Source organism: Abramis brama, assembly GCF_963993115.1.
Source record: "Abramis brama genome assembly, chromosome: 25".
NCBI classification, from domain to species: Eukaryota; Metazoa; Chordata; class Actinopteri; order Cypriniformes; family Leuciscidae; genus Abramis; species Abramis brama.
In genome coordinates, this window is record NC_139987.1 from 3266506 (window position 1) to 3290605 (window position 24100).

At 39.6% G+C, this 24100-nt stretch overlaps 1 protein-coding gene across 1 annotated transcript; it reads right to left on the reverse strand.

Annotated features, from left to right (window-relative positions):
• ifi44d (interferon-induced protein 44d) lies at positions 1-24100 on the reverse strand. The gene is made up of 7 exons (XM_084105464.1): positions 23995-24100; positions 23841-23874; positions 23166-23370; positions 1488-1628; positions 1207-1378; positions 546-646; positions 1-398 (listed from the first exon to the last, which is right to left on the reverse strand). Exons 1-7 carry the CDS (start codon positions 24047-24049, stop codon positions 228-230), a joined length of 879 nt encoding a protein of 292 aa, XP_083961590.1. The 5' UTR covers positions 24050-24100; the 3' UTR covers positions 1-227.

Consider the following 24100-nt stretch of genomic DNA (forward strand, 5'->3'; position numbering starts at 1 on the left):
TACTGCTTTAAGATTAACATTTAATTGCAATAAACAGTATAGCATATTTTCAACAGTGATGAACATTATTACCTGCAGTGAACCTGCCTTGATTCGTCATACATGGAAAAGGGTATTTTATACATGCATGTATAGTTAGTAAGTGTCATCAATGTGCATTCCATGCTTTGTTTGCACTGTTATTGAGCAGAGTAATTGTATTGACTGTATTGTATTAATTGTCTGCATCAGTTTGAAGCAGCATCTCTCAGTCTATCATTAGCAAGGTTTACCATTTGGTCAAATGCCTTTAGAATGAGAACATCAACATCATCATCTGTGTCGATCTCCTCACTGTAGTTCTTCACTGGAAAGATGTGGTTCATTGGCACTCCGATCTTGTCACTACATATCTGCATCTAAAGAACAAAAAGATGTAAAGCCAAAAAATGAATGATGATTCAACAAATATCAGACAAACCTAATATTTAAAAAAAAAAAAAAAAAAAAAAAAAAAAAAAAAATCACTTCCACAAAGTAAAACACATATAGGATGTTAAATGCACCTTCTCTTTGATCTTCTTGCTGGTGTAGATATTCCTTAGGTCTTTACTCACCAGTGGACATACTAAATCCACTTTAGTCATGACGATCACTTGAGGAATCCCTACAATGATAGTGATAAATTATTTTTTTTCCTGTTTCCTGTTTTACAAGAAAAGAGCACATTTCCATTGTTTACAAAAGTATTTATTAGGTTTTAATCTATTTTGCAGAATGTATATTTGACTTCCAGTGATTGGTACAGACCTTTTTTCATATTTACTGTCCAAAACAAATAGAATTTATTGTGTAGAATTTAGCTATGGGAAAACTTTTATTTTTATTTTTTTTAGGCAAATAAATTTTCTAATGTAAAATATTCCTAATGACACAATTGGACTTTGTGTTTGGAGGACAAGTCATTGTACTGGGGAACATGCTGAATAATGAAGTTCAACAGATTTATAATTATTTACAAAATGATTCTAGAGAATCTTTCTTTACTAGGTTTGCATCCAATCAAGTGAATAATCAAAGTTTTTCCAACAGTTGTTTTGAACAAGAATAAATTACAATAATAATTCCAGTTGTAATTTTTTTTCTATTAATGTTACATCCCACCTCTGTACTGTTCTATTAAACTCTCCAGTGTCAGTAACCACATATTTAAAAGGCCAGTCTTACTGTTTTCGCTGCATCTTTTGCGGATTATGCGCAGTTTATCAGTAAGTTTTCCATCCATGTAGGAGACTGTATTTGCATCCACAATGTAAACCAGGCAGAAAGCCTGATCAGAGAGTAAAGGGTCACTGATGTAATGTTCACTCTTATGACTGAGAGGCTCCTCTGGGTCGAACTAAGATTTAAAATGAAGACAAAATATGTGAAAATGTCAGTTAGACAAAATAATAAAAAATAATGTATTTGTAGAATGTTAAATTTTTCTAATAAATGTGGTTTATTACTTTGTGGTCATTCTTGACATGTCCATATATGGCTTTGATGATATCTTCTGGATGAGACCCACACATAGCTTCTAACCCCATTATGTCACTCAAGGTAAAAGGCAAATCACCTTCTACACTTCTGAGGCGGTGTATTGTAAGCTTAAAAAAATAAATAAAAATACATTCAGGAGGATTCATAAATAAGGTGTTTGGTGTTTTAAGCCCCCAACGGCGCCTTCCAGGCAGCGAGGGGATGGGTAGTCTTAAGGTTGAGGGTAGGGTTAGCTGCCTCTAAGGAGCCATTGGGGGCTTAAAACACCATCGAGCCATAAATAATGATGTTTCCAACTGACAAATTTACACACAGCCATAATGCACATACTATTGTAACAGTGTGGTTGTATCAATCACATAACGAAGCAGTTCCAAGAAAATCTAACAGTCTATATTGATAAACCGAAGCAAAACACAAAATGAGATTGTAGAAGTAAAGCTCTAGTGAACACAAACCAGACAAATAATAAACAAGAACTGACCAAGAACGTCTCGGTTACTATTGTAAACTCCATTCCCTGATGGAGGGAACATCTCGGGTTACGACTGTAACCCTTGTTCCCTGAGAAGGGAACGAGACGCTGAGTAGAAGACGACACATTGGGGAATGCCTTCAGCGTGTCTGAAACACATGTAGAATAAGTGCAATCTCGATTGGTGTTGCGTCATGACGTCACATGTGATGGTGCTCACGGAAGCTACAAAGGGAGGCCGGCACACAACAGTATTAGCTTCTGATAGGTCGAAGCAAGGTGTTCTCAGGCACTCAGGAGGTGTGGCAAAGGGATGCAGCATCGTACAGTCATAACCCGAGACGTTCCCTTTCAAGGAAACTCGCGCTGCATCGAAGACGACACTTTGTGGAAGGAAATACCCATTGCGCCACACTGACTAGTGCCTGTCCTGGTGTGAAGCTTGTATGGCACAACTCAGGACGTAGGACTTTAGAACCCAGCGTGGAACAAAGTTGTTTCCTCTCTATAGGACCATCGCTGAAGCGTTTTCACACCTGAAGGTCCAAACCAAAGTTTATGGGTTTCACATTGCAATTATGCGAGCGCACTAAAGAACTTTACATGACATACTTGCATCCTGTCGTCATCATCTATGCGGGCTGCATCTTGACATTGATTGGTTTGTAAACGGACGTGCGTCTGACGTCAGCGTGTTGTGAATTTGGCAGGTAACTTTGACAAGAATGAATGAACAGACGCATATCGTTGCCACCATACTGTTGTATACTGTATGCCATTACTACCTGCAGCACCAACTACTCGAGGCTAGTTCAAATTCACCAAATGAACATCCTCGTTGTGCGAACATTTTATCGTCGCTGGCAGGAAAGGAGGAGAAGACTGCAAGCAATCCAGCGAGAACCACCAGAACTTCCTATAAATGGTGAAAGTCTGAACCATAGAGAAAATATACAGCAGCCATATCACCCTGTAGCCCAGGACGGGTTGCCCACTGAAGCTAAGCAGGGCTGAGCCTGATTAGTATCCGGATGGGAGACCTCCTGACAAAACCAGGTTGCTGCTGTAAGAGGTGTTAGTGAGGCCAGCAGGGGGCACTCACCCTGTGGTCTGTGTGGGTTCTAATGCCCCAGTATAGTGACGGGGACACTATACTTTCAAAGAGCACCATCCTTTGGATGAGACGTTAAACCAAGGTCCTGACTCTCTGTGGTCATTATAAATCCCAGGATGTCCTTCAAAAAAGTGTAGGGGTATAACCCCAGCATCCTGGCCAAATTTGCCCCTTGGCCTCTGTCCATCATGGCCTCCTTTGATCCGAACCAAGACTACCTCTTTTCCGTTTGGTCTGGAATGTGGTTCGGGGGAGTTTTCACACCTGTAATTTTGATTCGGATCAAACTGAAAAGTCTGAAAATCCAGACCAAACAAGGTAGGTGTGAAAGGGCCTTAAGATGGTCTCAGTAACCTCGGTTGAGAGACAAGCACTTATGAATTGGTCCCCCTCAGGGCCCAGACCCATAGCTTCCACAGCTCCGGCCGAGGGTGGTGTATTGAGCCCTCGGCTTGGGATAGAAGGTCCCTCCTGATTGGAATCTGCCATGGAAGGCCTACTAGAAGCACTATGATGTCTGAGAACCAAACTCGGGCCGGCCAGTAAGGGGCTACCAGAAGTAGATTGACCCCGTGCCGACGGACCCTCTCTAAAACTCCTGTACCATGGGATCCAGACCCAGAGGAGCTGAATGTGTGAGGGAAAACCAAAGTGGACAGTGTGTGTTCTCGTGAGAGGCAAACAGATCTACTTCAGCCTGGCTGACCTCCCTCCAGATTAACTCCACCACCTTGGGGTGGAGTCTCCATTCCCCGGGCCTCAGCCCCTGCCACAACAGGATGTCTGCACCACATTTTGGTCCCTGGGAATGAACATTGCTCTGAGCTCTGAGAGTAGTGTGTCCTGGGACCACAGGGAAACCTGATGAGCAAGTCTGATTATTTATATAAGAGACCACCGACATATTGTCTGTTCGAACTAGAACATGATGGCCTCTGAGGTCCAGGAGGAAATGTCTTAGAGCCAGAAACACAACCAACATCTCCAGGCAATTGATGTGCCATGAAAGATGATGGTCCCTCCATAGACCTCTGGTGTAGCGGCTCTCCATGACCGCTCCCTAGCCTGCAAGGGATGTGTCCATTGTCATGATTTTCCTGGCCTAGCTTGATGCTGGTGACTGTTGTCAAGACTGTCTCTATACGAGCAGGATACAACTGTGCCCGCATCGTAACTGAGTCCCATACTACCCCCAGGAACATAGTTCTCTTTTGGGGAGACAGTGAACTCTTCTTGGCATTGAGTCTCAACCCCAAGCACCTTAGATGATGAAGAATGACATCTCCAAGAGGACTATAATCTCCACACGGAGGAAAGGGGTGTTTTTGCCTGCCACTGAGGTAAACAGGACGCTGCTGAACCTGGGGGGACGCCTACCGAACTGAATCGTATAGCTGAGTCTGACTGTCCGAATGAGCCAGTGTGAGGGGCTGGGAAGCACTAGTCAGGCTCCCAAGCTCCCAAGCCTGAGTGGCACCAAAGGGACAGAGTCCTAGAGTAGAGGCGGTGAGTGTGGTGGACGTACCTGGCTCCGTGGGTCCTGTGAGGGCTGAGGAGGCAGTGCGTCCCCCTAAGCGTGGGCTACCTGCCAATGGCGAATGAGGCTGTGGCCGAGAGTGAGGAAGCAGAGCATCGCTCACCGTCAGCACAGACACAGTATGGCCCAGAGGTTTTGTAAACTGCTCTTTTATTGAAAAAGGCCTGGTGGCAGAACAGAAATAAAACGAAACACAGGATTCTCCACCCGATTCTTCAGCCAGGAACTAATCATGCACGGTGGAGTGTTCCACTCGAGCCCAATGCCCACGGTGACCCGGGAAAGCATAGCCTTCAACTCTGAATCCGATTCAGAATTAGCCACAACCCCGAAGGGGGGCAGCTCAGCTTCCTCATCCTCTCCAGAGGATAAAAGGCAGCGATTTACATCAGATCCTTTTCCGGAGCGCTGAATGAGATACATGGTGCCTCATGTGAGGGACCCGAGTAGTGAATATACTATAGCATATGTCAAAAATGATTGATGGGCCTATAATTGATGTTGACCTCTTGACCTTTGGTGAACTCTTGACCTTGCCACACCCCCTGCCCTAGCAATGACCTTGACCCCTCCATGCATTGTCGCCTTTGATCTTGGTTATAATTGGATAATTGGAATAATTGGATAATAGGAATGTCTGAGAATAATGTGTCCATTAATTAATTTTTTAACTTTGACATGTTATAATGGAAGTCATGAGGGTTATTTCATGACTTCGAATGCGCATGCGTCGCGTCTGAACGCGTTGTTGTCTTTGGAGCTTCATCGATTGATTTATAATTCTTGATTTCTCTTTAAACTCACTTACAACGAACATTTTCTACTTTTCCTCACCTCATAGTTACAACGCGGACTGTTGAGCAGACGCGTCTCAAGCCTAGTGATCCAACGCTGGATACTCTTATAGGTTACGTCCGTGGATCACGGCTGAACGCGTCTTCTCCGCACTCATTTACAAACAAACATTTTTTCGCCTATCGTGCGTCTACTCTACACCAGTACCACTAAAAAGACGGATTATATCCAAGACTTCAGCCATAAATTAGTATTAATATTGATAGCATCACTGGTAGCGTCGTTGCTAACTTAACGTACTGTCCATCTGTTAAAATGGCGAATATATCAAATGTAAGTAGTCTACCTTTTGGTGCAGGTGAGGACACATTTGAGCTGCACGCTGTGCAGTCTGAGCTGGAAGCTGTTGAGAACCAGATCCACAACCTTTTAGTGAGAAAAGCCGAGCTGATAGACCGGCGTTTGGCTCTTGAAACATCACGCGCCGATGGACACAAACCAGAGATTAACGTTACTAACCCACTGACTCCGACCTCGTCTACTCCGTGCGTTTCTCAACATCGGTCCCGAGCGTCGAGGTCGCGATCAGCCATGGTCTCGTTCACTCCGGCTCCAACACGCCACCACGAAGCCTGGATATTTCCGCAGCGGAAGACGCGAGTCAGGTCTAGACCAAGAAAACTCTCTCCGACCCTCCCGGTTTTCGAGATATCCACACAAAACCGCTTCTCCCCTCTTCGCGAAACAGAACGCGATGCTGTGATCATCGGCGATTCCATCGTTCGACACGTACACGCTACGTTAAATAAAAGTAAGGTGCATAGTCACTGCTTTCCTGGTGCTCGTGTTTCTGAAATCGCTGCTCGCGTTCCCGAGATTCTGAACGAGCGCGTTGGAACTGTGGTCTTGCACGCGGGAGTGAACGACATCAGGCTGCGCCAGACGGAGGTTTTGAAGAAAGACTTCAGGAATCTGATCGATACGGTACGCAGCACATCGCCTGATATAACGATCATTGTGTCAGGACCGCTTCCCACGTACCGACTAGGTCATGAAAAGTTTAGTAGATTATTCACGCTAAATGAATGGTTAATGTCATGGTGCAATGAGCAGAAACTGCTCTTTGTAAATAATTGGAATCTGTTTTGGGAGCGTCCTAGGCTTTACCGTGCTGATGGCTTACACCCAAGCAGATTCGGATCGGATCTTCTGTCAGATAACATCTCCAAAATGTTAAATACCTTTTGACTAGTAACCAAAAGTCCAAATCATAGTCTCTGCTGCACCAATTTAACTGATATAAATAGTGTTGAACATTGCATAGAAACTGTGTCTATTCCTCGTTTAGTGAGATCAAATAATAAATCTAATGCAGGATCTAGAAAAAATCTAATTGTTATTAAACCAGAAAATGTTGCTATTAGTAATCAAAAACAATTTCTAAAGCTAGGTCTTCTAAACATTAGATCACTCACACCTAAGGCAGTTATTGTAAATGAAATAGTCACAGATAATAGCTTCGATGTACTTTGCCTTACTGAAACCTGGCTTAAACCAAATGATTATTTCGGTCTAAATGAGTCTACTCCATCAGGATACTCCTATAAGCACGAGCCCCGTCTGATTGGTCGTGGCGGCGGTGTTGCAACAATCTATAGAGATATTCTCAATGTTACTCAGAAAACGGGCTATAAGTTTATTTCGTTTGAAGTACTTGTACTAAATGTTACGCTCTTAGATGTTCGAAAAACATCCCTATTATCTCTAGCCTTGGCTACCGTATATAGACCGCCTTGGCCTTACGCTGATTTCGTAAATCAAACTAAAAGTTTGCAGATTTTCTCTCAGACCTATTAGTTAATTTCGATAAAGCATTAATTGTTGGAGACTTTAATATCCACGTAGATAATTCAAATGATGTGCTAGGGGCTGCGTTTACAGATTTATTAAACTCCTTTGGGGTCAAGCAAAACGTTACCAGACCAACTCATCGTTTTAATCATACACTCGATTTAATTATATCACATGGAACCGATCCAACCGATATAGATATCATTCCACAAAGTGACGATGTCACTGACCATTACATGGTAACTTGCATATTACGTACTCCTGTAGTATATCATGCTGTGCCGCGTTATCGATTAGGCAGAACAATCCTTCCATCCACCATAGATAATTTTTCAAATAGCTTACCTGATCTGTCTCAGCTGCTCAGTGAACCCAAACAAACAGATGAACTTGAGGAATTAACTAGCATTATGAGCACCATTCTCTCTGGAACATTGGATATCGTTGCACCCGTTAGATTAAAAAAGGTCAGAGAGAAAAGTAAAGCACCATGGTACAACAATACTACGCATGTTCTAAAGAGAGAAACCCGTATTTTAGAGCGTAAATGGAAAAAAACTAACTTAGAGGTCTTTAGAATCGCATGGAAAGACAGTATGTCACGTTATAAAAAGGCCCTAAAAGAGGCCAGGGCTGAGCATCTCCGCAAACTAATAGAAAATAACCAAAACAATCCAAGGTTTTTATTTAACACCGTGGCTAGACTAACAAATAAACAGATGTCTCCTGAACAAAATATTCCGTTACAGTTTAGTAGTAATGATTTCATGAAGTTCTTCACTGAGAAAATAGAAAACATCAGAACCACAATTATAAACGTTCAATCCTCAATCGCGCCTTATAATTCAGCCTCAATTATCACCCCGCAAGAACAATTACAGTGCTTTACAACTATAGAACAAAAAGAGTTAAATAAACTTATCACTTCATCTAAAACAACAACATGTTTACTAGATTCGATACCAACTAAACTATTGAAAGAAGTGTTACCTATAGTGGAAGAGCCTCTCCTCAATATTATTAACTCGTCTTTATCTTTAGGTCATGTTCCAAGAACATTTAAACTGGCAGTTATAAAACCTCTCATTAAGAAACCACAATTAGATCCACATAATCTAGCAAATTATAGACCCATTTCAAATCTACCTTTTATGTCTAAAATACTAGAAAAAGTTGTGTCCGCTCAACTAGGCTCTTTCTTGCAAGAAAATGACACCTATGAAAAGTTTCAGTCTGGTTTTAGGCCGCACCATAGCACTGAAACTGCGCTCGTTAAAATCACAAATGATTTACTTTTAGCTTCTGACCAAGGCTGTATCTCAATATTACTTTTACTTGATCTTAGTGCTGCGTTCGATACTATAGATCATACAATACTCTTAGATCGACTACAAAATTATACTGGTGTTCAAGGACAAGCATTAAGCTGGTTTAGATCGTATTTATCTGACCGCTACCATTTTGTTTATTTAAATGGAGAAAAATCGATCATAACTCCAGTAAACTATGGAGTGCCGCAGGGATCTGTGTTAGGCCCTCTGTTATTCTCGATATATATGCTGCCACTTGGAAATATTATAAGGAAACATGGAATTAGTTTCCATTGTTATGCTGATGACACTCAAATCTATATTTCATCACGGCCAGATGAAAACGCTAAATTATCCAAATTGACAGAGTGTGTTAAAGATATAAAAGATTGGATGACGCGCAATTTTCTTTTATTAAATCCAGACAAGACAGAGGTACTAATCATCGGTTCAAAAAACCACCCACAAAACCTCTCACAATACAACTTTAACATAGTAGGATGTCCTGTTACTTCATCCTCTACAGTAAAAGACCTGGGTGTTATATTAGACTGCAACCTGTCTTTTGAAAATCATATTTCATATGTTACAAGAACAGCCTTTTTCCACCTTAGAAACATTGCTAAGCTACGTAATATGCTATCTGTTTCTGATACAGAAAAGTTAGTTCATGCATTCATGACATCGAGACTAGATTACTGTAATGCTTTATTAGCTGGTTGTCCTGCAACCTCAATAAACATGCTAGTTAGTCCAAAATGCCGCCGCAAGAGTTCTAACTAGATCAAGAAAATATGATCATATAACACCAATTTTATCATCACTACATTGGTTACCTATAAAGTTCCGTATTAATTACAAGGTATTGCTACTGACTTATAAAGCCCTAAACGGCTTAGCTCCAGTCTATTTAACCGATCTTCTATCGCCCTATAATCCATCGCGCTCTTTAAGATCACTAAATTCGAGGCTTGTGGTCATACCTAGGATATCTAGGTCCACCAAAGGAGGGAGAGCATTTTCACATTTAGCTCCAAAACTCTGGAATAGTCTTCCTGATACTGTTCGTTGCTCAGATTCACTCTCCCAGTTTAAAACTAGATTAAAGACGCATCTCTTCAGCCAGGCATTCATATAATTCTTTTAATCTGACAGGTAAATCTGACCTCTAGTTCATAAACGCCAGAGGAGAACTGGCCCCCGACTGAGCCTGGGTTCTCCCAAGGTTTTTTTCTTCTCCATTAGGTCACCTGATGGAGTTTTTCCGTTCCTTGCCACTGTTGCCTTTGGCTTGCTCAGTTGGGGATATTTGGGGATATTTAATTTAATTAATCAATCAACGATACTATTGATCAGCATTACCAAACGTGGACGTTCCACTAGAAACAAACATTGATGTATTGTTTTAATTTATTACTGTGAAGCTGCTTTGATACAACCTATGTTGTGAAAAGCGCTATATAAATAAACTTGACTTGACTTGACTTATTTTTGAGCTCTGACATGCAAGCATCAGCTCCCTCTCACCATTCACGTTCCAGAGCACAGGGGATTGCTGGGGACAGTGGAAGTGAGAAAAAAGAGGTTTTCTAATAATGAAATTAAAATCAAACAGAAAATATCATGAGGATGAATCATACACACACACACACACACACACACACACACACGTATATTTCACAAGATTTCACACTACCTACAGTTGAAAAAGTTGAAAAAAACATTAGAATACACATAGAATTTACTTTTGTGCAATTTTATCTGCAGGTTTTACCGGAGTGTGGTACTTTGTTTAACAGCCTCAAGCTTTAATGAATATGCATCTCTCAGTGCAATAGTCAGATGTGATTCTGTTGTAATAGTTTAAGTGTAAAACAGCATGCACTTACTTTTCGTGTTAATACTTTGTGTGATTCCACATCATAGATAGAGGGAAAGTTGCACCAAACGAAGTATCAATTTAGTCAAACATTCTTTTAGTAAAGCTATGCCTGGATCACCCAACACAAAATTTTGCGTTGGATTTTGCATGGATTGAGACCAAAAGATTACAAAGATTACACCAATATTAGCTTTCTCGAACATTGCATGTTTGCACTGTGCCTGAAACTTAGTAATCAACATGTACTTCTGTAGGTTTGTCAAAAGAAAAATCATCTGGTTTAGTCGTATTTTAAAACACTGTTTTTTCTTAAAATCATTGTGTCAGGCGTATTTGATAGCATGATTCTCTTGTTTTCATCGTGTAATAACTCCATATTTATCAGCCTGATAAAAGTAGCATGAACCTTTGTAGAAATAAGAAAATTACATTTATAAAACAAAAAGGACCAGTTAATGGCATTGTGTCAGTACACAACAGGTATGAAGATGTGTTTGGTTTTAACTTTTTATTCTAACTTTAAAGCTAGATTATTCTTTGAAAAGTGTAATACAGTATTTGATTTTGGGAAAAATCTGGAAAACTACCTTACACATGCAGTGTTTTCACCAATTGACCTAAGTCATTGACCATCCTTAATGTTGTCATTGTGTGTTGAACTGTTTGGAGTATTGCAGCACCTGTTTCTTTGCAAAAACATTGCATCAGACATATCATATATCATATTTTTTACTTTATACTTGCTAGGAAATTAATTGAAATTGAACCTTTGTAGAAATAAGAAAAGTACATTTTATAAAAGAAAAAGTACCAATTAATGACATTGTGTCCGAATACAGCAAATATGAAGAAATGCTTTTAAATTAGTGTTCAAACTTAAAAGTAAGATTATCCTTTGAAAAAGTGTATATTTTCGTATATTTTTAGGGGGAATGCTGGAAACTAATGTCATTTAGCCTACTCTTTGTTTTTTAAGGGAAATTAAATATTCTCAGGAGACCCACTGACCCCGGAAGACACTTCAAACTTCTGAAGACCTCTCATGTGTAGATTCACTCGGTTGAAAAATTTTGTTTTGTAATTTATAAATCTGAAAGAAGGGTCTTTAACAAAAAAAGCCTACAAAAGTGAGGAGGTCAATGGGCATGCTTCCTGCTATAGTATCATCAGCTCTCCCCAAAGTCTGTTCATGCGGCCAACAGACAGACAGCCTGCCGCATCGACAAATGCTAACATTTTAAAATTCTAAATATATTTAGAGTACATAACCGATAGTATATATTTTCAGTAAAGGGTTTCACCCTGTGTGTTTCCACACTGATTAAGGATAGTTCGGGAGATACAAGAAAAGTAAAAATGATCTTATACAACTTATCCGTGCAATAGATCATAGCTACTGTAGAAAAAGTAAGATCATGCTTTGAATTAAGATGAGTAAAATGAAATATTAGCTCAAGCCAAACGTCTTGGCTTACGACTGTAACCCTCGTTCCCTGAGAAGGGAACAAGATGCTGCATTGAGAATCGACACATTGGAAAACGCCTTCAGCGTGACGCGTCTGAGGCCTGTATGGAACTAGTACAATGTGACGGTAATGCGGAAGCTATAAAGGGACGCTGGATCACAACAGCGTCAGCTTCTGATTGGTTGAAGCAAGTCATTCTCAGGAGCGCAGGAAGTGTGGCCGAGGGACGCAGCGTCACGTTCCCTTCTCAGGGAACGAGGGTTACAGTCGTAACCCAAGACGTTCCCTTTAGAGACTCAAGGCGAGAGAACTTGTGAACCCGGTGTAGCCTCTACTATCCATCTGCTGATAGTTTGTTTAGAAGCAGGGAACCCTTCTTAGGTGACCCAAAACACATAAGCAGCTGGTCCTACTTCCTCCAACCCGAGGACCTGTGTATGTAGGCCTCCAGACCTCGGACCGGGCATAATAGATGTAGCTTAGCTTGATCAGCTGACACATGTGGTGGAGGATGGAATGCCTGCAAGATTACAGACCGTGCTACATTTGTAGGCACATAACCGGGTCTAGGGTGGAGAATGGCTCTCACTCTGCCAGGAGCAAACTCGAGGCAAGAGGGAGCAACAGACAGCATCTGCAGGTCCCCATCTCTTTTTAGGAATGTGATAGCTAGCAGAAAGGCTACCTTCAGGGTTACATATTTCTCAGACACCTCGTCCAAAGGTTCGAAGGGTGCCAGGGATAACCCTTCGAGAACCATTGCCAGGTCCCATGTGGGGACTCTGGTCTGGACAACAGGCCTCATTCTCCTAGCTCCACGAAGGAAACGTATTATTAGTGGGTGTCTCCCAAAAGTGCCCACCCCTAGAGGCGTGTGGAAGGTAGCTATGGCCGCCACATAGACCTTAAGCGTAGCCCGTCAGAGAAGCGACTCTGGAGGAACTCCAGCACTGAAGCCACTGGGCAGTTAACTGGGTCCAACTGGTGTTCTCTGCACCATAAAGTGAATACATTCCATTTTAATGCATACAGTTTCCTTGTGGAGGGGGCTCAAGAGTTTAAGATGGTCTCAACGACCTCAGTTGAGAGACCAGCATTTACGAGTGTGTCCCCCCTCAGGGCCCAGACCCACAGCTTCCACAGCTCCGGCCGAGGGTGATATATTGTGCCCCCGGCCTGAGATAGAAGGCCCCTCCTAATAGGAATTTGCCACGGAGGGCCTGCTAGGAGAGCTATTATGTCTGAAAACCATTCTCGGGCTGGCCAGTATGAAGCTACTAGGAGCAAGCTGATCCCCATCTGCCGGACCCTTTCTAGAACCCCTGGGAGAAGAGCGATCGGGGGAAATGTGTACAGACATTGCCTTGGCCACGCCTGCACCATGACGTCCAGTCCCATGGGAGCTGGATGTGTGAGGGAAAACCAGAGCGGACAGTGTGTCTTCTGGTGAGAGGCGAACAGATCCACTTCCGCCTGATCGAAATTCCTCCATATCTCGGGGTGGAGTCTCCATTCCCTGGGCTTCAGCCCATGCCTTGACAGGATGTCTCCCCCCACATTTTTGTCCCCGGGAATAAAAATTGCCCTGATTGAGAGAAATTTGCCCTGGGACCACAAAAGAACCTGGTGCGCCAGTCTGCATAAAAGGCGCAATTTCAGACCCCCCTGCTGATTTATATATGAGACCACCGACGTATTGTCTGTTTGTACTAGAACATGATGGCCTCTGAGGTCCAGAAGGAAATGTCTAAGAGCCAGAAATACCAGGCAATTGATGTGCCAAGAGAGATGGTGGTCCTTCCATGAACCCCTGGTGTAGCGGCCCTCCATGACCGCTCCCCAGCCTGTGAGGGACGCATCCGTGGTCAATATTTTTCTCTGACACGGTGCTCCCAACACAAGGCCTTGGGACAGGAGCCATGGTTTCTTCCACATGACCAAAGAACAAAGGCATCTGCTCGTTACTTTGATCGTGCAAAATGGGTTCCTCCTCGGGGAAAACCCTCTGGTCCTGAGCCACCACTGCAAGGCCCTCATATACAGCAGGCCAAAAGGTATTACTTTGGATGCTGCTGCTAGAAGACCCAGAACCCTTTGAAAATGTTTGACAGTGATGGCCTGGCCTAGCTTGATACTCGTTACTGTGGTCAAGATGGTGTTTATATGAGCAGGAGACAACTGTGCCCACATTGTAACTGACTCCCACACTACCCCCAGGAATATAGTTCTCTGTAGAGGAATTAGTGAACTCTTGACATTGAGTCTCAACCCCAAGCACGTCAGATGGTTCAGAACAACATCTCAATGTTGAACCACCATCTCCTCTGACTGTGCCAGAATGAGCCAGTTGTCGATGTAGTTGAGAATGAGAATGCCCTGAAGTCTCAGTGGAGCTAGAGCGACATCCATACATTTTGTGAAGGTGCGAAATGACAGTGCTAGGCCGAATGGAAGAACTCTGTATTGATACACTTTTCCCCTGAAAGCGAACCTCAGAAACTTCCTGTGCTGGGGAAGGATGGATATGTGGAAGTACGCGTCTTTTAGATCTATCGTGACAAACCAGTTCTTGGACCTGATCTGACTCACGATAATAGGTATGGTTAGCATTTTGAACCTGAATCTCCTCAGAGACTGGTTCAATACCCAGAGATCTATTATAGGACGTAACCCCCCATCCTTTTTTGGAACTATGAAGTACCGGCTGTAGAACCTGGCTTCCCTCTCTTGAGGAGGAACCTGCTCTATGGCTTCCTTTGTTAAAAGTCACTGAACTTCTTATTCCCTGCTCGGGGCTGACAAGCGTGTGCACAACCCCGCTGAATTTTGGTGGACGATACTCGAACTGAACTCTGTACCCCTTTTCCACTGTGCACAGGACCCACTGAGATATATTTCGAAGACCTTTCCAGGTGTCTAGATATTCTACTAGGGAATATTCCTCGTCACTGACTGAAGAAGCCGCAGAGTGGGCTTCTGACCCGTGCGCGGGACCAATGGAGCAGGCTGCTAAATGCTGAGAAAGGGCCAGTGCTGTCTCAACTAGGGCTGAACGATTAATCGCAACAAAACCGCACGTGATTTGCGATTATCTTATGCGCAGCTTGTCAGTGGAGTGTGGCTGATTGGTAGTAAATACTGCCCCATTTGAACGCCAGAGGGCGCTCTCACGCAAACACAATAAATATGCCCCGCCGCAGAAGTACAATAATGCGCATCATTCCAGGAAATCCCTATCACTGTAGCTGAATAAACAGAAGATTGAAACGCTTTGATTAAACATGACTTATAAATACACGACTGCCTTATTCTGTGTAAGAAGACACATCATCTCACAGAAGGAGGAGCTCAACTATCGTTATGAAGTGAGTTTGGAGTAAATGCATATTATTAAATGTTGTCTGTTATTGGACAAGAGGTTCATAAATGCTTCTCATGTTTTGGAAAGATGTTTGATGCGTTTTGTTTTTCAAATGCACGTTATAAGTGACTCAAACTCACAGTGCTTTCAGATGGAGCAGCGTTTACAGAGCCGTATATCAATGACAAACTGCACATAAAAAATAATAGCAGACTTTGCGATTCGCCATCGCGATAAGCCATCTCGATTTAAGTGCGATTACATGGAAAGTGCGATTAATCGTTCAGCCCTAGTCTCAACATCATCTGCCAGCTCCATTTGCAATCCCCATGTGTGCAGGGGCCACACTGCCTCGACAGACGCGGGACCTGACCCACAGGGAGCGCGAGCCTTGCCTGATTCATCGAACAGGCTCAGACAGGAGCGGAGCGTTCTCAGGGGCATTAGATCGCAGTTTGCACAGATAGCACCCTCGCAGTTTTCTGTGCAGTTTTCTGTGATGGTCGTGTTTAGGTGTACGGGATAGAATATGCAGTTACAGTACAGAAATCATTATTGCTATGGAAAGCCTCCCATAAAAAATTAAACCCAACATGGACAAAAATGCTGATGGAATCTTTTCACATAAATGAGATTTAAGACGTACAGTTTTTTCTTTAAAATGTTCAACAATCTAAAGTTTTTGAACAGACATTGTTTAATAAAAATTAAACTTTAGGTCACTGTTAAACAAAATCATTACAGTAATCTTCTAAAAGATAAATAGAAGATACGAGTGTATTAAAACTTTAAAGATTTAATTTAAACAATCTTTTCATTTTAAATATTTTTTTAATTTATTTAAACTTTTACGATTATGCTTTGAAATAAATTTAGTGCGAACAAAACTTTCGCTCTGGAAAACATTACATATGCTGTGACATGATGCACAGAGGCTCATCTGGTCTGTCACCCTATATCCTGAAGCTAACATTATTGTCAAGTAACGTATTTCTCTGAAGATACGCTGGGAATTAGAAATACCTTATCAAGTCAAGTCAAGTCACCTTTATTTATATAGCGCTTTTTACAATACAGATTGTATCAAAGCAGCTTCACATTGATAACATGAAAATAATACAACAAAGTTTGTTTCTAGAAGAAAATTGCATCATCGTCCACCCATAATGAGGCAGATCAATAATATTGTTGAATATTAAATGTCCCCAACTAAGCAAGCCAAAAGCCAAGGCAACAGTGGCAAGTTATCCTGTTAGGCTGCAACCCCACTTTTGAAAAATCCCCAGAAATGGCATGCCCAAACTGAAACAGACACAGTTAATGAACCCTTTGTACTAAAAGCACAAGTATGATCTCATTTTAAAGCTGACACCTGGCAGTGTATTGTAAATGTAGAATTAATTATTGTCATAATAAAAAAAAAAAAAATAGTTACAAATAGTTTCAAAGTTTTGTAAAGTTATTAGAAATGTATTTTTATGAAACATCTTCATGAAAATAAAATTGAAGTTGGCATTGTATCAATCTAGAAATGCACTACAGCTAAAGCCACATGTCTGACCATGTTATGTTTCAAATCTGAAGATGATAAGTCTAAAACTCTGTATTTAGTTAAATGTTTTTCAAGATCATGTCATACGACTTTATTTTGATTAATCTCTAAAATGCAAACTGATGTTTGTTGTCATCCAAGCATATATTCAGTCTATTGGTTCTATTGTTTTGTGGTGCAAACAAGCCCCATTCAGTCTCAGTCTCTCCTGCACACATTCACACCTCTCCAGCCTGGTTATAGCTCTAAATATGTTTTTCTTTTGTCTGCACAAATGGTGCGTTCAAGTCATCTCGTATAGATCGTAATTACGAGTTGTACGCACTTGAACACCACCACAATGTCGTAAATACCAGTGGGGAGCTCGGGATTTTCTTTAAGCCCCGATCTGTACGAGTTGGGGGCGTGTCAGTGAGAAACATGGGGTATTTTTTACAGTCTATGGTATTTAGTAGTGACATTGTAAGGCTTTTTCATTTATAACAAAGTAAGCTTTCTGCACAAAATATGATATCATTGTAATATAACAATTATATAATAAGTATATAATGATACAGTTTACATTGGCTTCATAAGTTAATTAAAAACATAAAAAGAAAAACACACCTGATGCGCATTCTTTGTTCTTCATTTTCTATAAGCAGGAGTTAACAAACCTTGCTGTATTTTCGTGTAATCCATTAAAAGAAGGTACACCGCCATCTTGCTCCGACAAAACTGACTTGAACGCACCTCACGTCGTAAACACGACTTCCCACCTCGTACGTACGAACTTCCCAGGAGGACTTGAACGCACCATAAGTTCTCACTTCACATTTGAAACTGTATTAAATGCCCTTCTTGAAAAAAGAAACATTTCAGTAAACATTCCCATTTAAAAAAAAATAAAAAATCATACAAATAATGGCTAGCTAGCATGTTAGCTTAGCACACCATCAATACACGACAATTTATGAGATTAAAACCATGTTTGTGCTCCAAACTTACTTTATAACGCAAGTCGAGTGTTTTAAATAACCTTCTGTGATCTGATTTGGCTTCAGATAAAAAAATCTGACAGAAAATATATTATTTTATAGTATTCTGCACGATGATAAAGTCTATATCGATTAGCATTACATTATAAATATAATCTATTATTATGAAAATACCTGACATGGCTCGAAGAACCAGAGGTGGGAGTAAGTCACACATGTGCAAGTCACAAGCAAGTCTCAAGTCTTAACCTTCAAGTCTCAAGCAAGTCCAAGTCAATTTTGTGAAAAGCAAGTCAAGTCAAGTCAAGTCACTGCTTTATGTCAAGCAAGTCAAGTCAAGTCATAGCTTGGGTCACAAGTCACTGGCAAGTCATACAAACGTTTGATGATTTCACTGAATTTATATATTAAAATAAGTTAAAACTACAGAAGTTGTGGACTATGGTTTTATTTGCAACTTAAAAAAAAAAAAAAAAAAAAATGCATTTCCACATAGGCTACAGCTGAGTGGTTACTACAATAAAAATCTAAAAAATAAAAAATAAATAAAATTTCAAACTACATAGCCTAAAATGGAAATGTAACTGAAATTAGGCCAACATTAAAGCAAAAAAAAAAATGCCTCAAACATTGCAGAAGACCATTAAAAGGTAGGCTATTAAACAATTCACAATTCAAGTATAATGGTTCTTATGCCACCAAATAGCATTCTTCAAACTGGCATCCCCTTTAAATATGTTATATATTTTTAATTATGAAGTTAAAACCGCCAATAGGTGGCGCCAAATCACCGTCTTAATGTACGAGTCATAGAAGCATTCATTCAACTGATTTGTTCAAAATGGCAGATTCGTTCTGGAACTAAGCAACTAGGTCACTGAATCACAAATATCAGAAAGATAACTCTTTCTGTGGCTTGTTTGGAACTATTTTCATTGGAGAAATAGAGCAAAAACAGAGAATATTTGGAATATTATGTCTAAAATGTCACATCACAATATTCACTCTTTGTTTACTGAACTGTTTTATAAAATCATTATCACATTTGCAATCGCGTCAATATTCTGGAAATATTTTTTAATATCATATGTTATAGGATAATTATAAAAATAACAAATACTAGGGCAATTTTTCCACCACATTTTGAATTTTGGGTGCATATTAATTCTGCTGGCATTTTGCCCCCAACCCCCTGATAACATCTAACCCTGTTTTAAGAGAAACATAAAACACAAAACATTAACAGTTTTCTATGTTGTTTTTTTGTCACTGGAAAGAACGACATATTTGGCTTTAAAGCATGATTGGAAAGAAATGTGGCAAATGTTACACAAAACGTATGCCATCATTAATTATAATTTGAATATTGACAACAGTAAGCTACATTTGAAAACATAATTGTGTATAAAGAGGCATGCTGTTTTGACCAATATTCTCTCTAGATTTAAAGATAGTCAAATTAACTATAACAAACAGGTTAAACCAGCCATAGCTTACTTTTAGACGTGGTGAATGAAGTTCGACTGTTCGAGGTTGTGATGGTCGTCAGATATCCCTTGCCTGTTATCATGCGTACAGCAAATCTTCTTGTATGAATATGGTCAATTTCTAGTGTTTATATCCAAAAAGAAATGATGCTGGCCTGGAGATGGTTTTGTATTTAGCGCGCGCTCACTGCGATGTATGTTTTTTCCTGGGCTTGTGCAGCGTCACGCAATCGCGCAGAATCTGATGACTGGCGTCAGTGGTTCCGTTGCTTTCATTTTGTTCATCAATTGATGTTGCGATGATTTATATTAAAATGTATATCAAGTCATTCTCGAGTCATACAGTTCAAGTCAAGTCAAGTCTCGAGTCATTGGATCTCAAGTCAAAGTCAAGTCGAGTCATTTTCTTAATTTAGTCAAGCAAGTCTCAAGTCCTTAAATTCAATAAATATTATTCCTGTCTATAGAAATCTGATGTAAACCTGTGAGAATCAATCAATATTTCTCCAAATCTGCACATTTTTGAGCTAAAAGCCCTGAGGGACGTTGTTTTTTCAAGACGACAGCACAGGAGTATTTTTCTGAATGGGAGCGGCTGACGCTCATAATTCATATTAAAGGTATCGACTCATTTTTTCATTACATAACTTCTGACACAAATTAAGACATAACTGTTACTATAAGTTTCTCAGAATACAATAGTGGTCAAATACTGAGTCTTTCAGTATCTTCTATCGTTTTAATGATGTATAGTTTGTCAAGGTAATAACATTAAATCTGATGTAAATGTAACTTTGAACTATAAAAAAAAAAAAAAAAAAACGCTTCAGTGTGCCAGCGCACTGGCAAAGGTTAACAGGTTAAAAGCAGCTATCAATGGGGACAGCCTGAGGCTTCACAGTTTCTACATTTTTTCATTGTTGCTCTCTCTTTCTCTCTCTGAAGATAGGCCTATGTGGTGATTTTCTCACACATACAACTTATGGAATTATTGAACATTTCACATGTGTGAGATGACTTGTGACACTTCAAAATTCAAATGATTTTGCATACCCATGATAAATAAAAAAAATTACTTTAAGTTCAAGTCAAGTTTTTCCACAGACCATCGATGTAGAATATTTGTTCTTTAAATAATTCATTGAATTTAATTTAAAACATCTTTTATTTTTAAAATATCTAATTTAAACTTTTAACTATAAATAACTTTTAAGATTATATTTTGAAATAAATTCAACAAAACATTCAAAATGTCTCATCCTGATCACTGAACACACACTCCCCTCTGGCTCAGAGACTGACAGACGGTTCTGTAAGAGGGGAACACTCAGGTTCTTTTGTATTACAACTTTAAACTCGTTGCATTTTTGTATACCCATTCATACGTTGTATGGACATCTATGTGTTAGTAGCTACTTCTTCAACTCTATAAAAATGTAAAATGATTTTATTTTTATGTTTGTTTATCTAAAACTAAAATAATTTGATCAGTAAATTTAGAAAAGGTGTTTATTTTTAAATTGAACAATATAATCATTTCATTTCTGTTCTTTTAAAAGAACAGAATGTTTTTTCAACTTTTTCAACTGTAGGTAATGTGAAATCTTATGAAATATATGTTTTTTGTGTGTGTGTGTGTGTGTGTGTGTGTGTGTGTGTGTGTGTGTGTGTGATTCATCCTCATGATATGTTCAATTTTAGGCCCTGTCCACATGGAGACGCGTTTAGCTGTATACGTACAAATTTTGTATCCTATTGGCATTTCGTCCAGACCGATCTGGCGTTTTCGGACATTGAAACCGCTATTTTTTGAAACCGGGTCCCAAGGTGGATAAATCTGAAAACGCCACCCTTGCATTTTCATGTGTACGGCCAATCCGTACATTTTGTGAAACGATGATGTCATCACACCAAGTGTCAACTAGTCAGACACCGCTAAGTCACAGCAACAATTGCCGACTACATGCTTGAGCTCGTGCTGCAGAAGCCACTGAGCCTCTTTTATTTCTTTATTTATTATTTACTTGAATGTATTTATATTTGTATTTCATTTCTTTTTTTTTTTTTACTTCTTTATTTAGGCCTATTTATATTTTCTTTCTTATGCTATGCTTGTCTGTTGTCTGATTAAGACATTTAGTATTTTGTAGGGATGGGCGTTTCAAGCAAAAATAATATTTGACGATCGCTGGGAATTATTTGATTATTATTCAAAAAACGCACCCCTGCCCCACATGATCACCGGTAAAACGGCGTTCGCTCAAATTCCACTCTGACATAAAATTTATCTGTAGGCTACTGTAGGCCTACATGTTGTAGCCATTAAATAAAATGTATTTAGTTTCATATTTATGTGTAAATAATGTTATTTTTTTATTTCATCTATGTTGATTATATGAAAAGTGAACAGCATGAGTAATCATAAGATGCGCAATATATCGGGAGACATAACTTTGATCACATTAAGTTTTGTTTTGTATAAAGCCTTTCTTTATAGTGAATTTCGTTTTGTATAAATTGTATCTTAATTTTAATCAATGTTTCATCAACCAATTGCCTGGATTTAATAAATAAGACAGACTAATATAGCAGACAATGTAATCAGGACATGGAGGCACTGAGCTCGTCTCATAAATGAACCGAAACTCAGAAATATATCTAACGTTATAGAAAGCTTGAAATGTCTACTTTTAAACAAAACAAGTCAAAACGAAAAAAGTGTGCATTTCTCTAGGCACATTCACAATACTGCGAAGGTGGCGAGTCAGCATCGTCAACATCTTAAGCCGAGACTGACACAGAAAACACTAGTTTATTAATAAACAATTAAAATGACTCCATGCTATATTTGACACATTCATAATGATTACTTTTGCCGTTTTTTTGTGGCAAGCTTTATGCGTCCGCTAACTATCGAATATCGTGACTTATATTTTGTACCAGGCCATTTATGGTTGTTCATATTATTCAATAAGGTTCTCGGTAAAAAAAAAAAAAAAAAAAAGCTACTGTGCCTACCCCCCTGCTATTATTGTTGTATACAGCGCACAAGGTTTATGCGCATGCTCTAAGTTTTCTTCTCCGTTTTTAGTGTATGTCTGTGGCAGAATTACCCAAGAAGGTCTGGCATGTATATCGTTTTGAGTCGGTTTCGGTGGTTTCGTGTGTACGCAGATATTTCTTGAGACGACGCCGTGCTTACGGATTTTTTTTTTTTTGAACGGGGAAAAAAAACATCGAATAGGGAAAGCTCTGGCTTCGTGTGGATGTGGCCTATTTCATTATTAGAAAAACTCTTTTTTCTAACTTCCACTGTCCCCAGCAATCCCCCTGTGCTCTGGAACGTGAAGAGTGAGAGGGAGCTGATGCTTGCATGTCAGAGCTCAAAAATAACCCTCATGATAATTATTCCAATTATACAATTATTCCAATTATAAAGGTCAAAGGTGACACTGGCATGGAGGGGTCAAGGTCATTGCTAGGGCAGGGGGCATGGCAAGGTCAAGAGTTCACCAAAGGTCAAGAGATCAACATCAATTATATGGCCATCCATCATTTTTGACACGATATAGTATATTCACTACTGATCTGCACCAACATTCAGCAACTCGACGGCTCAAAGAAGCCAGAAAGTAAACAGAAAGGAGAAACAGGGACAAACGGAAACAGAATTATCAAAGTATCAAACTAAAAGTCAACAGAAACATAATTGTGACAACTATGGGTCAACTAGAGATTTTTATTTTACTGAGAAAATAAAAACTTGTTGATACATTTTATTGGAAATTTTATTTTTTTACTGTATATCTGCAATATAATTTAAAAAATAATACTTACTTTTTCTGTAAAACTGTGACTAGCGCCACTACTTGAATCAGCTATTGCGCTACATGTGATCCGTTCTTGGAAAACGCTGTTGACAGAATTAATAAAACTGGACTTCCCTCCTCCAATTTGTCCAGCTAAAAGGATCCTGATGACGTTTACATCTGGATTACTCACAGAGAACGTTTTTAGGCGTGTCTTCAGCACTTCTTTTTGTCTATGCAAGTACAAGAAACAAAATACTTTGAAGAAAGGAACTTCAGAAAAACTGCTGATATGTCATATATCGCACATTCAAGTCTCATTTGGTCACACCTTTATTTAGATTTTTATTTAGCCAAGGACTTAGTGTGTTTGGCAATATAAAAAGAATAAGCTCTTTCTGAAATCTTTAAAACAGTACATTATGTTGGTAAACAATATAGTGTTGATTCTAGTCACTGGCATCTACTAATAATAGGAAACATTAAAGGCCACTATTATTGATAAAACTATGCATTTGTTATTATGCTATAATGTCTGTTGTTATTTATTGTGTTAATATATTTCCATATCCAATTCTTTTGTTGCTATGAAAGTCATATATACCATCACCCTTTTATAAATATATTTATATCTATTCATGGAAATAAGACAAATAGGCAACATTATTTTCTACATAGCATGAATATTATATGGTAAACTTACCCCCAGTCAAATCTCCTCCATGGTGTTTTCAATTCTACATACAGTATATAAACAGAAAATATGATTATCTATAATGTGTCCCCTATCAAAATACAAATCATAAAACACTGCAAAATTATGCAAAAAAATATATGTAAATCATTTCCTAATTCACCTGGATCAGGTTTTGGATCAGGTTTTGGATCCGGTTTTGAAGGTTCGCCTCCCATTATCTGCTGTTTTTCTCAGAAGAATGGTCACTTCACGTTTTTCAGTCAGTC